The following is an 11,998-nucleotide window of genomic DNA, read 5'->3' as shown; positions in this document are numbered from 1 at the left end:
AAACTATATAGCAGCTAAAGATGAATTTAAGACGATCTTAAATATAAGAACCGACTATGAATACCAGCCCTTAAGATTAATCAGTTTTACTCGTCGATTATTTTGAAGCAATTCAAAACGGAAAGTCATCAACGATATAAAGAAGAATCAGAAATTTATTCTTCTCTCTCACAGTAACAACGCGATCACATGTGTGCATCACTACTATATACAATTATTTCACCTACATTACTTATATCTTAAACAATACCGAACTCCCCTGCAGACAATAACAACCGCAACCAGTCGGGCATAGCATCTCGTTGCTGAACCACGCGGCCAAGTGCTGAGTGTGCCCACCGTGGCCGCAGAGCATACAGAAGTTACTCAGACCTAGTTTTTCAAGAAAATCAAGCGACATTCAGTCTCGTGTCAAGTCAAAACTGAAATATCTACGTTAGGATTGATGAGAAAACACAAACCGTTTCGAAACCACAAAAGACTACATACCTCTAACCGCGATGTGACATATAACGCATTGGAAGCTCAGCCGCTTGCAGTTCGCGCATTGCGGACCACGACTAATCTTGTCGCAGATCTGACACTGGCACTGCAACTCGACGCCCTTGTGCGTGTCGAAAGGCGGCGCGCTCAGGTGCTTCAACACTTGCGCTCGGGCGTCCAACAACCGCCACCTGTGTAACACCTCGGCGTACGCCTTCTTGTAGCCGTCGTACAGTGCCGTGTATTTCTCATCGAGCAATCTGCGCAAGATATTTGATTTATTCTATACAAGAGTAACAGTTTAGCCAAGTAATTTTTTCAGAACAACAATTTAGTTCAAAACGAAGTTCTTGCTGTCTTTTTGTTACGTACTTGATGTTCTTCGCAGAGTCTCCAAACGTGTCCTGGATAACTTTCAAATCGTCCAGCGACTCCGACCACGAGTTGGAGCGATGCTGCTTCAGGTTCTGGAAATTCCAACCTTCCAGAGTAGAGTTCACCAGATGTATAGTGTGATAAGGCGAACCGCCAGGCTGTAAGAAAATATCACATTGAATTAAATTTGTCTAACTCTTGTCACAATTCACGTGTTAAATATGTTAATATTAAACGCAGCATTTATTAGTGCGACGAAATTGATCTGTTGAAGAAGGTTTCCTGCAACTCGTGAGCATAGTTTTAACGATAATTTCCTCGTGCTACATTTTCCGATGATGGAAATGACGTGAGAAGCATCGTTATCAATTCGCATTTTCCTATTGTTTGCTGGGAAAGAATCGACTTAAATTTTAGCCAGGAATATCAGATTAAACTCGTTGAAATGGAGGTTACGAGTTACCGGAACATATGTACATCTAACCAGACGACTTGACGCAAATGACAATTATTTGCTACGAAGTATACGCGCAATCAATTCACGTGAAACAACACACATATCATACCATCAACTGTGTGGGACTTACTATAAAAAATATACATGTTATTTTTATTTTTTCTCGCACATTACACACAATGCACACATACACGCACACACACTGATACAAGATACAATTAACGAATACAAAATATACTGCATGTCAGATGAAAAAGCGACACAACTCAAGAAAATGTAATTTTTCGGAAAAAAGTGCATCTTCTCATCATGTTGACTCAAATTCGTCGCTTTTTGCGTCACTATTTCGTGTGACGTGCGATACGTGTCAATGTTTTAATCAGGCGTGATTAAATCCGCACTTTTAGTGGCATAGTGACGCTTCCAGTCCGATGCTGAGAGGCGAATGCAAGATATTGAACGATAATGTGGAGAGTCCTAAGAACCAATATACAAATATACCCAAAAACACGTGCACTTCTCACGTTTCAACGGAATTCGAAGATCTTACCTTTAACCACCATTTTCCTGTGGAAAGCCTCTATAACAAACGTAATATTGTATCAGATGTCAGTCGATATTAGTTGTGATGTGTATGTACAATTACATGACATAATTAAAGGATACGCCGGTACAGTATAATGGATTGTGTATTATGAGGTATGTAACGTGTGACGTTCTGCAAAAATTTCCAGTCGTTGCGTGTGGTTCTTAAGATTCTCCTCTCGAAAGTTGACTGATAGTTTCGTTCAAGCGATTATAATGTACGACACGTTCCACTGATCTATCGTTCACAATCGAATATGCGTATACACTATACCGTCGTATTTATTTAGACATCACACACATTATGTGAAACGTTATTGCGTATTCTCTCGTGCATCGGAAGAAAGAGACACACGCTGTGCATGAAAGATCGAAGATTCAGAGACGTTTAAACTATGAAATTCGTAAGATAGAAAACTTCATGGTCTTCCTGTCGGTTTTAGCGAAGAGTAGTGCTAACGCACTCTCAGCTATGTTAAGAGAAATTATTTAACTAGATCCGCTCTCTTAGAGCTTTTTCTTACATACTTACACTAACGTTTACGGATTTGCTGATCAGCCGGGTTTGCGCGGCGTCTGTGTTCTCGGATCTGTAGCTAAACGCGCAGCTCAACATGCCTGCCATTTGAATGTCCGATTGATTGGCGTAATGTTGTATTCTAAACAAAAAATTATTATTAATATAATTAATATAATAATCAATCGAAATTAGACAAAGCAATCTGTATGAAAAAGAGCATATAGGTCAGAATTTTTATATTTAAAATAATTGAGAATAATTTTAACAAGCTTATTATGACTCACAATGAATGAATGACGTTCTGGCCGAACGGATGCAGAGGCCACGGAGCGTCGATATTGGGAACTTGGCACGAGTTCTGTCCGATGTTTGAGATCGGCTGCGAAATGACTAGGGCGGCGAGATACCAAGCTTGAACCAAGTCGGATCGTTCCAACGAGGCAGCCACATTCGCGTTATACTGACACATAGCCGGGATATCCGTGATATTGATTCTAAAAGGAAAGAAAATATTCTTTCTTTTAGATTCTTCTTAAGTTTGTATACAGTCGCACGCAATCGTGCATACTCACATGTATTTCTCAGCGAGCTCCTTGTTAACGAAAAATAAGGACGAGGCGTCGTATATCGTGACCATTGGGTGATAATTTTTGTAATCGGACCTATCGTGCATCCTGCTCGCGCCGTGCAATCCTCGTCGCATACCTTTTTGCTAATATCATACAATCATATTATGCAATTGATATATTATATTAACATATTAATCAGTTCCTTCTTTTCCCCAAAGACTACGATATCGCAAACAGCTTAACAATGATGCAGAATAATTTTGACTTCGATTCACATCACTTTTGCGATGTGTATCAATTCACACTTACACGGTCTTGGAAATAGTACGAGCTGATGGACATGTTGTCGTTGCTCGATACATAAGAGTTTCGGTACATGTGCATGAAAGGTTCGCCATTGCTAATGCCACCTCCTAAAGCGGACAACGCTCTGGGCGTAGTGCCTCCTGCTTTCAAAATGTTGGACGATCTCTTCGCGTACGAAGGACGGCCGAAACAAACGAGTATACCTGTCCAATTGACAGAGAAATAATTAACAAATTAGAATTACTACAAATTAATAATTAGCAAATAAGAGTTGCTACAAATTAATAATTAGCAAATTAGGATTATTACAAGTTAATAGTCAGCAAATTAGTATTGTTACAGATTAATAATTAACAAATCAGATCTACTACAAGTTAATAATTAACAGATTAAAAATATCAAGTATACGAATAAGTATATGAATACACATGCACAACTATCACACCACTGAACAGCGAATAACATTATTACGACCATTGTGGATCTTGTTCTATAAAAATTCTGACGTATAACGCACCTACGCAACAAAACTTGGCGCCGGACGTCCTGGGGAACGGTATATAGGAGTCCTGATAATTCGAGCAGATATTGGTCGAGCTAAGAAAGTTCGCGTTGTCCTGTATGTGATACGCCAGCCGACTCTCATCCTCGTCATTCTTACATGTCTATAACGAATACAAGAATTTAAACTAGACTCGAGCGTTTGTGTCAATGTTGAGGAAGTAACGTACTCACTTGCTCCAGAGTTATGATCAGCTGCCTGAGACACGGCTCCAAACACGATCGGTTTTTCCTGACGCGCTGTTGAGCGGTTTGCGTGAGGACCTTCAGCAGTTTCGTCATGGTCGCATTGTCGATGGACGTTCCAGGACAGAATTGGAAAGTTGGCTGAGCGCTATACGGATAGTTCACCGGGAAGTTCACTTTTAATATCACATTGTAGTTCTTTGTACACGCGGTAATTGTGCAACTCCTCTCCGTCGCGTCCATCGCGTTCACCTGAGTCAGAGTGCGAATGTTCATTGGTTTTTGTGTGAAAAAGGTTTTAGTCTCGCCGATGAAGAGCACGCTGTGCGTAAAGATATTACCTCTATATTTGGTATGTTCATATTTATCAAAGAGAACTCTTGCTGCAAACTCTTTGGCTGAGTGGGCGACGAGACTTCTTTGGAATTGTCCGGAAGGTTAATTGTTTCCGAGTGCGGTACAGGCTCGTCCACCTTCGTCGTTATGTAGTTGATCTCGGGCGCGCTCTGCGAACCGTTAAGCTGCAGTTCTTGAGTGGATTGTAGAGTCCCTGCAAAAACAAGAATACTCGTTAGAACATACACTTTAGAGCTTCATCGCGGTATGTTCTCTTCTTTGTCGTAGTCCAGGATTCCACATTACATACTTAAATTATTCTCTTCGGAATACTGAGAGTAAACCGATATGTTGTCGTCAATTCCATTCCCGCACAACTGGAAACGGAGAGGAACATCTCTGTTAATTGATAATAATTGCCTCTAATGCTCGAAAAGCGTAGAAGATGAAGAAATATATGTTATTACCTTTTTTAAGAAAGGATCAATCTTAAATATCCTCAGACATTGATCCTTGGACCATGTGATGAGTTCAAAGTCGTTGTTTTCTATGAGCGTAAACGGATAAGATTGTAACGAGATATTTTGCGCTTTAGATAAGAAAGATATTTTCCAAACGGTGCAACAATGATACTACCTAGTCTCGGATGTCGCCATTGAAATTCAAGCACGACATCCGTGTGCCCCGCAAACGTATATATCGGGGCACTGAGATTCGACATGTTCCACAGCAACAAACTGTTCTCTCCTCGTCGTAATTGTGGCACTACTATGGTCACTAGAGCATCCCCAAAAGGCTGCAAAAAGGACATATTAAAATAATACAATGCACTTATACATATACACACATGATTACACATGATTACACATGATATACACACATGACATATAAATACATGATTCTTAAATATATATTCTCCTTACCGTGTATCTCGCTCTCCACACAGGGGAATTTGTTGTCAAGATACCCTCGGCTCTGCGCGGATTGGCTATGTCGAAGATTTTGACGGTACAGTCTTGGCTTGACGTCGCCAACTGATTGTGTTGAAAGGGACACCAGTCTAAACCATGTATCTGAAAGAATAATAAAAAATAAACATGTAAATAACTAGTGAGCTATATGAATTTAATATTATATAGGAAACAAAGAACACTTAATCTAACAAAGATGCATACCTTTGTTAAATGAGCTGTGATATACTGCACAGGACTATTTCCTTTCCGCTGGTCCCATATCTTCACATCACCGTCATGCGCTGTAGCCAAGGTATGTGGAGATAAAGCGTTCCAACGCACTTGAGATGATCCAGCTGCAAGGAAAATAATGCAGACAATTTTTAGTTTTTATTTACTTTTAATTAAAGGAAACCATTATTCATGAAAGTCTGATCAATATGCATCTTACCAACTGCAGACAAAGACAAACATGGCTTTCTCTGATCTCGTATGTCCCAGATATGTATGAATGTGTCTATGCTGCAAGAAGCAATAAGGTCAGGTTCTTTAGGATGCCAATTTAGATCACTAATGACACGTGTGTGTGCCTTTAAACTCTGTGTAGTTTGTAATTCATATCCTCCTGCACCGGTGAAACTTAATATCTCAACTCGTGAATTGCTCTGAAACAAAAAAGAATGTTATTTCAGAATATAATAACAGTAAACATATGTACAACAGTATACATGTATACTATATGTATACAAGTATGTACAAGATATTATACTATATGTATTATTTTTTTAACAACACAGCTTTAGATACAAATATTCTTACAGATATTGCACACAAGTGGCTATTCAGATCGCATGGATTCCATTCTGCGGAGCCAACTTCGTACTTGCTTTGCCGTTGAAATTTCTTCAATGTATTCATATCCTCGTCCAAACATTTGACTGCAAAGTACCTACGTCTGCAGGTAATATCAATAATGAATTAATTTCAATAGCATGAGTACAGTTTCCCAACTTAATCTTTGCTAATGACAATTGGAAATATTGCAAGTATTTCAATGTCAATTCAATTACTTACCCGGCTAATAAAACATAATTGCCGGTCGCGTCCACAGCCATGGTGCTAGCCTAAATACGACGATAAAACGATAAACATAAACGTTCGTATTCTCCTTTTTTGCTTCGACAATACAGTCGACTTGTTTTTCCAACACAAGAAAATAACTTTCTATCGACCAACCTGTAAATCACGATGCTCCGCCGTGACCACATAGTCGCTGTTCCAACGTTTGGACATCTCTCAACAATGAACACCGACCATTCCTGTTAGCATTCTGTGTCAATTCTGCACTGAGCACGAGGTTAAGATTCTGTCAAACGTACACGACACGACAAATCACACATATAAACTGAAGTGCTTCGAGATTTTTCGTTTAGAGCACAGATGTGTATGAGCGCGCCATCTTTAGGTCAAGTCCCTAACTACCTAGCTCTAACTCGCGCGGGAACCTAGAGATGGCGCGCTCATCAATGTTCGATTTCTTTGCTATTCTGGAAACCTGTGAGCACATATGAGAAAAAGAAGAATAAGCGTAAGCTGTCATTGAAATCGGAGCACACATCAGCCTTACCTCAAATACGAAATCGTAAATAGTTTATTTGAGAGAAAAATATGCTTGATCTTCCTCTTCTTTCAGACGACGAAAATCCCGCTTACAACTGCGCATGCGCGTGTGCTGCAGCGCGTCACTTACACACAGAGCATGCATCTGACGTAACGCGATTGGCTATGAGCTCGCGCGTGCATCCTCCCTTTACCGAGCGAGCGAGACGGAGAGAGATCGAGACGCGCGAGCAAGCGAGAAGACGATAGGGGCTCGTGACTTCGCGTTCCTATTTCTGCATGTAGCGACGCTCTTGTACGCATGTGTACCCCACACACACACGCACCATACGAATACGTATACGTCCACGATCGCGTGTGTACATCGTGTATATATACCGTTGCGCACATACACGTATACGCGCGCGTACGCGGTGAACGCAACTGACATCGAGTCGTAATTAGTTGGTAAACTGGTCGGATTCGCGCGCGAGTACAGTAGGATTTACAGACGAGATCAGCGACGATCGGTGTGTGGTGTGTAGCCTAGCTAGCCGCGGCAGCGAATTGATCTCGACAGTGACCGTGATACTACGTCGCAGTGGAACACAATGTCCGTGATTATGGATTGTTATCGTCAATAGCGGGCGCTACGCGTTGAAGTTCTCCCTATCTTTCTGTGTCCGCGCGCGAGCACTTTTCTCCCACGAAGGAGAAAGAGTTGACGTCTGTACGATCCTCGTCGATCGGTGGAGTGTCGCGAGACCGTCGTGATATCATTCTGACACGAAGCTCGCGTCTGTTTTCGTATAACGCGCGCGGCTTTTGCCGAAGACAGTAGTAGGAAAATCCGAGCAGACAAGCGAGCGCCCCGTTGTTTCTATTCTTCTTGTTCGCGTTCTTTCTCTCTCTATCTTTATCTCTCTTTACCTCTTTGTCCATTGTGTCTCTCTCTCTCTCTCTCTTTCTCTCTTTCTCTCTCCCTTGTCTGTCCCTCCCTGCCTCCCCACCACTTTGAGCGTACAGCCCGTTCGTCTCGCTCCATCACGGTTGACTGTACGGCGACGAACTTGGTCACTTGCGTGTCCTCATAGCAGAGAGTGCAAGCGTGAACGTCGTTTTCCATCGCTTACTCGTTGACTGGACTCGCTCTCCCCCAAATCCTTAACTAGCGATCTGTGATGTGCAAGCACAGCGACGCCGGGAAGACTACAACGTCGACGATCAACCTCGTGCACTCGAAGAGGAAAGGAATTTTCATACGCATAAAAGAGATGCCCAACGACTTGATAAGTCTTCGAAGTCGAAGAAGCTATCTAACGTTTCGCTTCTACTGAACGAACTTGGCCGTGCGACTGAGAAACCAGGTCAAGATTTGCCTTGAACGGCTCGATTAATAACCAGGCCCCGAGGCCGCTGAAAATGCCAGCGTCGTCGACGTGAACGGCGGTCAAGACCGTCCAGGGGTTACGACATCGACGAACGACCGTTGGCTGGTTCACAGAGCTGCTATCAAGTTTTCCGTAATCAGGACGATCGGTGAATCTTATCGTCACGATGAAACTGCTGGAGAGCACCCGTTTTGAAGCTATCAACAGTGCTTTGTCCATCAAGACCGGTGACAGCAAGATAATTGGGAGGTGAGTCGGAGGGGATTGGCGCTTATCAGAGTTTTATCAAAATCAGAGAGCTTATCAGGAAGTATCCTCTTGCACTTTAATTGACACTTGTATTTGTACTTACTGATATATTGTGATATATATACATTATGATTCATTTAATGTTAGATTCTAAAATATCTTTTGTTTTCTCATATGAGAGGAAAATTTATAAGGAATTGTGTGATTGGAAAAGTTGGTTTGTCACAATATTCGCATCCTTTTCAACCACACGATTTATTCTTTTTTGTGTTTTCTTTTGATATAAAAACAACATTTTAGAATCTGATATTAAGTGATTTAACCAGTATATGCTGATACACATATATTTATTGATATTTATATTTATATTTATTGACACTTGTGTTTGTAGGATTGAAAGTTATTCTTGCAAGATGGCAGGCAACGACAAACAGATGTATAAGCGATTCAATTCTGAGCAAGGAGTGACACCACATGACTTGCAAGCTTTATCACCACCACAGACGTCCTTAGGCACGTCTCCGGCTCAGGGATACTTGAGGTAATGTTGGACACCTGAGTCTTTTATACTCTGTGCAATGTCAAAACATTACATCTAATTGTCTCCTTAGGCCCAGTTGCACTAATCAAATGGTAAGCTAACGATCATGTTAAGCTAACAAACATGTGTTTGTCTTCATTTTGATAGAAAAACAAAGACATTTAACTTTTTACTTGCTTTCAGGCAACATCAATTTCTCATGAACTGTTCAAGAACGATAGATACAGGATGCATTTATTTAGGTCTGGAGCAACATTTAGTTATCTGTTTTGCCCTGTTTTAATGAGTCTCAGTGATTTTCAAATGATATTTTGAAAACATTATTCAAGAGACATCAATTTAAGCATTCAAAAGTTTTTTCTTTAAAACTTTTTGAGTCTGCTAAGTAAAGGGTTAACTGTTAGCTTACCAAGAGATCGGTACAATTGATTTTCTCACTAGTTTGCTCTTGTAAATAAGACATTTGTTGAGTACACTCATATCTCTATATATGCGTTTCTCACTTGCTGTACAGTCGCAGCGTCTCTGGTGACGAAGATGGTCCGTTGTGCGACACCATTAGCAGGAAGACGTTATTTTATTTGATTGCCACATTAAATTCGGCCTTCCACCCGGATTACGACTTCTCAGATGCCAAAAGCCACGAGTTCAGTAAGGAGCCGAGCCTGCAGTGGGTGACCAACGCGGTCGATGGCAATCTCAGCGCCACCGCGGGCGATCACTATCGCACGCTTCGTTCCGCCTTATGGGCGGCTGTGGACGACGAGATATCGTTGCACGAGTGTGATATTTACAGGTGAGCATTCGCTGCGTGGCAAGAAAGAAACATGAGATCTTGTACGTAGGCTCTAGCTCTAAAATGTACTTTATTGATGAAAGTTCTTCTAAATGTGTTTACAAATCAATCAGAAGGTTTATGTGAGTCACATTTATGTAGAAGTATTTTTATAAGAAATAAAAGAATTTACATAATAAGTAGTGTTGGACACAATGAAGTTAGGATCTAAGTAAAATTAAGAGTCACTGTTGACGACGAGCTTACGCAGTAATTATATTATCAATTATTATTAATTATATCATTAATTATTATCATAGCGTAAACCCGTCGGTAATAGTTCGCAATGTTCAGTGAACTCCCAATTTCAATGTGTCTAAACTAACCGACTATAGTCTATATTTTACTCAGAATATGAATATGAATTTAAGGATATGGAATAATATTTTACCAAATTTTTATAGTTACAATCCGGATTTCGCATCAGATCCATTCGGAGAGGATGGCTGTCTGTGGTCCTTCAATTACTTCTTCTACAACAAAAAGCTGAAGCGTATCGTTTTTTTCACATGCAGGGCGATAAAGTGAGTTTATCTTTCTTCTGGAGAAAACACGACAGTTTATATGTTTCGCGTATACCAAGTAGTGTACTTTAGCCTTAACGGTATATGAAAATTATACCATTTTAGAGTACGATATATTTCTTAAAGAAGAGGCTATTTTTTAAGTGATGTAATTTCATGTAATTTCACCAAGGATATTGTCAGACTGTTTCTGACTTTATTCTTCTCTCTTTTCCAGCCCTCTCTATGTACTGGATTCCGGCGTTGGTAGTGATTTCGCCATGGACGAAGATGATGAGGATCGATACTAAGCTATACATATACACATAACACACGCAAGCACGCACATTGCAATACTTGCAAATTTATGTCCCAATTTCCTCTACTCCTGCGATCGCAATTAAATATCTGTTTATTCTTGGCTGTTATGTAACTTTGAATCTTGGTACATGACCTTGTTATTTCTCATCTAATATACATATAGTCAAATTGGTCTGATATTACTTTAGAATTTGTTTTGTGTCAAATTACTAATAGTCACTTACTGTGAGAGTTTTTTGAGAGGATACAAATCTGTAGATACTTAAGCGCTGTCGAATCTTCAATATCTGTAACAAGATGTAACAAAATATCGTATAAGATAAACATTCATTTGTGTTAAAAGAATTTTTGTATATATGCAGTTACAATTGCATATGTACACATACATATATACAAGTACATTGTATACCACATTTACGAGAATCTTATAAATTACTTAGAATAAACCATAAAGATTTTTCTGTCCTTTTGTGAAGTAATTGATTATGTTATCATAACCTAATGTTTAAGAATGTATTTTGAAGGCGAATTGTACGTAATAAAATTCAATGCTACTAAATGTGTGTATGTGTAGAAGCAGTTTTTTTAAACAAAATTTATGATAATTGATATTCCCGATTTTAATATTTAATTTACATTCTCTCAATAACTAGCTTGGAAACCTATTAAAGTCTATTCTCCAATGCTCTCTATTGCACTGCTTTATAATTAATTTTGAAATTAAATGAGTACAAGTAATATAAAAAATGTATACCAGGCAAATATACTATTTAATATTTGGCAATGCCAGTTCCGAGTTAACAGATAAATAAATATGTTCTTAGAAAATAGTTTTAAGATATTTCCTAAAAAAATCTTATTTTGCATTGATAAATTATTACTTTGTATCTAACAATTTGACAGTTGTGAGACATATATATACAGGGTGTCCCGGATCACCTTTACAATGGCTGCGTTCAGCAGAGAAAGCTACTTTGCAACTGTTGTAAAATTCTTGAATCTAATTGGAGCATGCTCTTAATTTTGGTTGAATCCAAGAAGGTATAGGACTTTTGTGTTCATTTCAATCCGCTCTACTTCCTCACGAGAGATTGCGAAGGTGATCCGGGACACCCTGTATATATATATGTCTATTTTCGGTTTCAGGGTGTAAACCATGCAGCGGAATAGCGGAGCGCGCAATCCATCATGAACGGAAGGAATCACGAGCGAAAACTGTGGAACGCTC

At 39.8% G+C, this 11,998-nt stretch overlaps 2 protein-coding genes across 3 annotated transcripts; one reads left to right on the top strand and one right to left on the bottom strand.

The window, feature by feature from the left end:
• Positions 1-137: 137 nt before the first annotated feature.
• On the bottom strand, positions 138-7,175 carry LOC116848666 (GATOR complex protein WDR59). Of its 2 annotated transcripts, XM_032824987.1 has the most exons (21): positions 6,959-7,175; positions 6,568-6,886; positions 6,406-6,455; positions 6,151-6,286; positions 5,783-5,996; positions 5,554-5,687; positions 5,302-5,451; positions 5,015-5,174; positions 4,846-4,925; positions 4,689-4,755; positions 4,384-4,592; positions 4,031-4,294; positions 3,813-3,960; positions 3,299-3,498; positions 2,993-3,132; positions 2,705-2,914; positions 2,433-2,559; positions 1,866-1,895; positions 856-1,016; positions 490-743; positions 138-372 (listed from the first exon to the last, which is right to left on the bottom strand). In XM_032824987.1, exons 2-21 carry the CDS (start codon positions 6,622-6,624, stop codon positions 233-235), a joined length of 2,931 nt encoding a protein of 976 aa, XP_032680878.1. In that variant the 5' UTR covers positions 6,625-6,886; positions 6,959-7,175; the 3' UTR covers positions 138-232. The 2 variants fall into 2 exon arrangements, with proteins under 2 accessions (XP_032680878.1, XP_032680879.1); XM_032824988.1 differs by lacking the exon at positions 1,866-1,895 and having other exon boundaries at positions 6,568-7,175.
• Positions 7,176-7,375: 200 nt separating this feature from the next.
• On the top strand, positions 7,376-11,329 carry LOC116848675 (repressor of RNA polymerase III transcription MAF1 homolog). The gene is made up of 5 exons (XM_032825001.1): positions 7,376-8,570; positions 8,962-9,111; positions 9,626-9,907; positions 10,351-10,470; positions 10,688-11,329. Exons 1-5 carry the CDS (start codon positions 8,488-8,490, stop codon positions 10,758-10,760), a joined length of 708 nt encoding a protein of 235 aa, XP_032680892.1. The 5' UTR covers positions 7,376-8,487; the 3' UTR covers positions 10,761-11,329.
• The last annotated feature ends 669 nt before the right edge of the window (positions 11,330-11,998 follow it).

The sequence above is a fragment of the Odontomachus brunneus genome, unplaced genomic scaffold (assembly GCF_010583005.1).
Source record: "Odontomachus brunneus isolate Ranch 3 - 2012 unplaced genomic scaffold, Obru_v1 Obru_scaffold_097, whole genome shotgun sequence".
Lineage (NCBI taxonomy): Eukaryota > Metazoa > Arthropoda > Insecta > Hymenoptera > Formicidae > Odontomachus > Odontomachus brunneus.
Note: the sequence above shows the minus strand (reverse complement) of the source record. Positions and strands in the feature narration are given on the sequence as shown.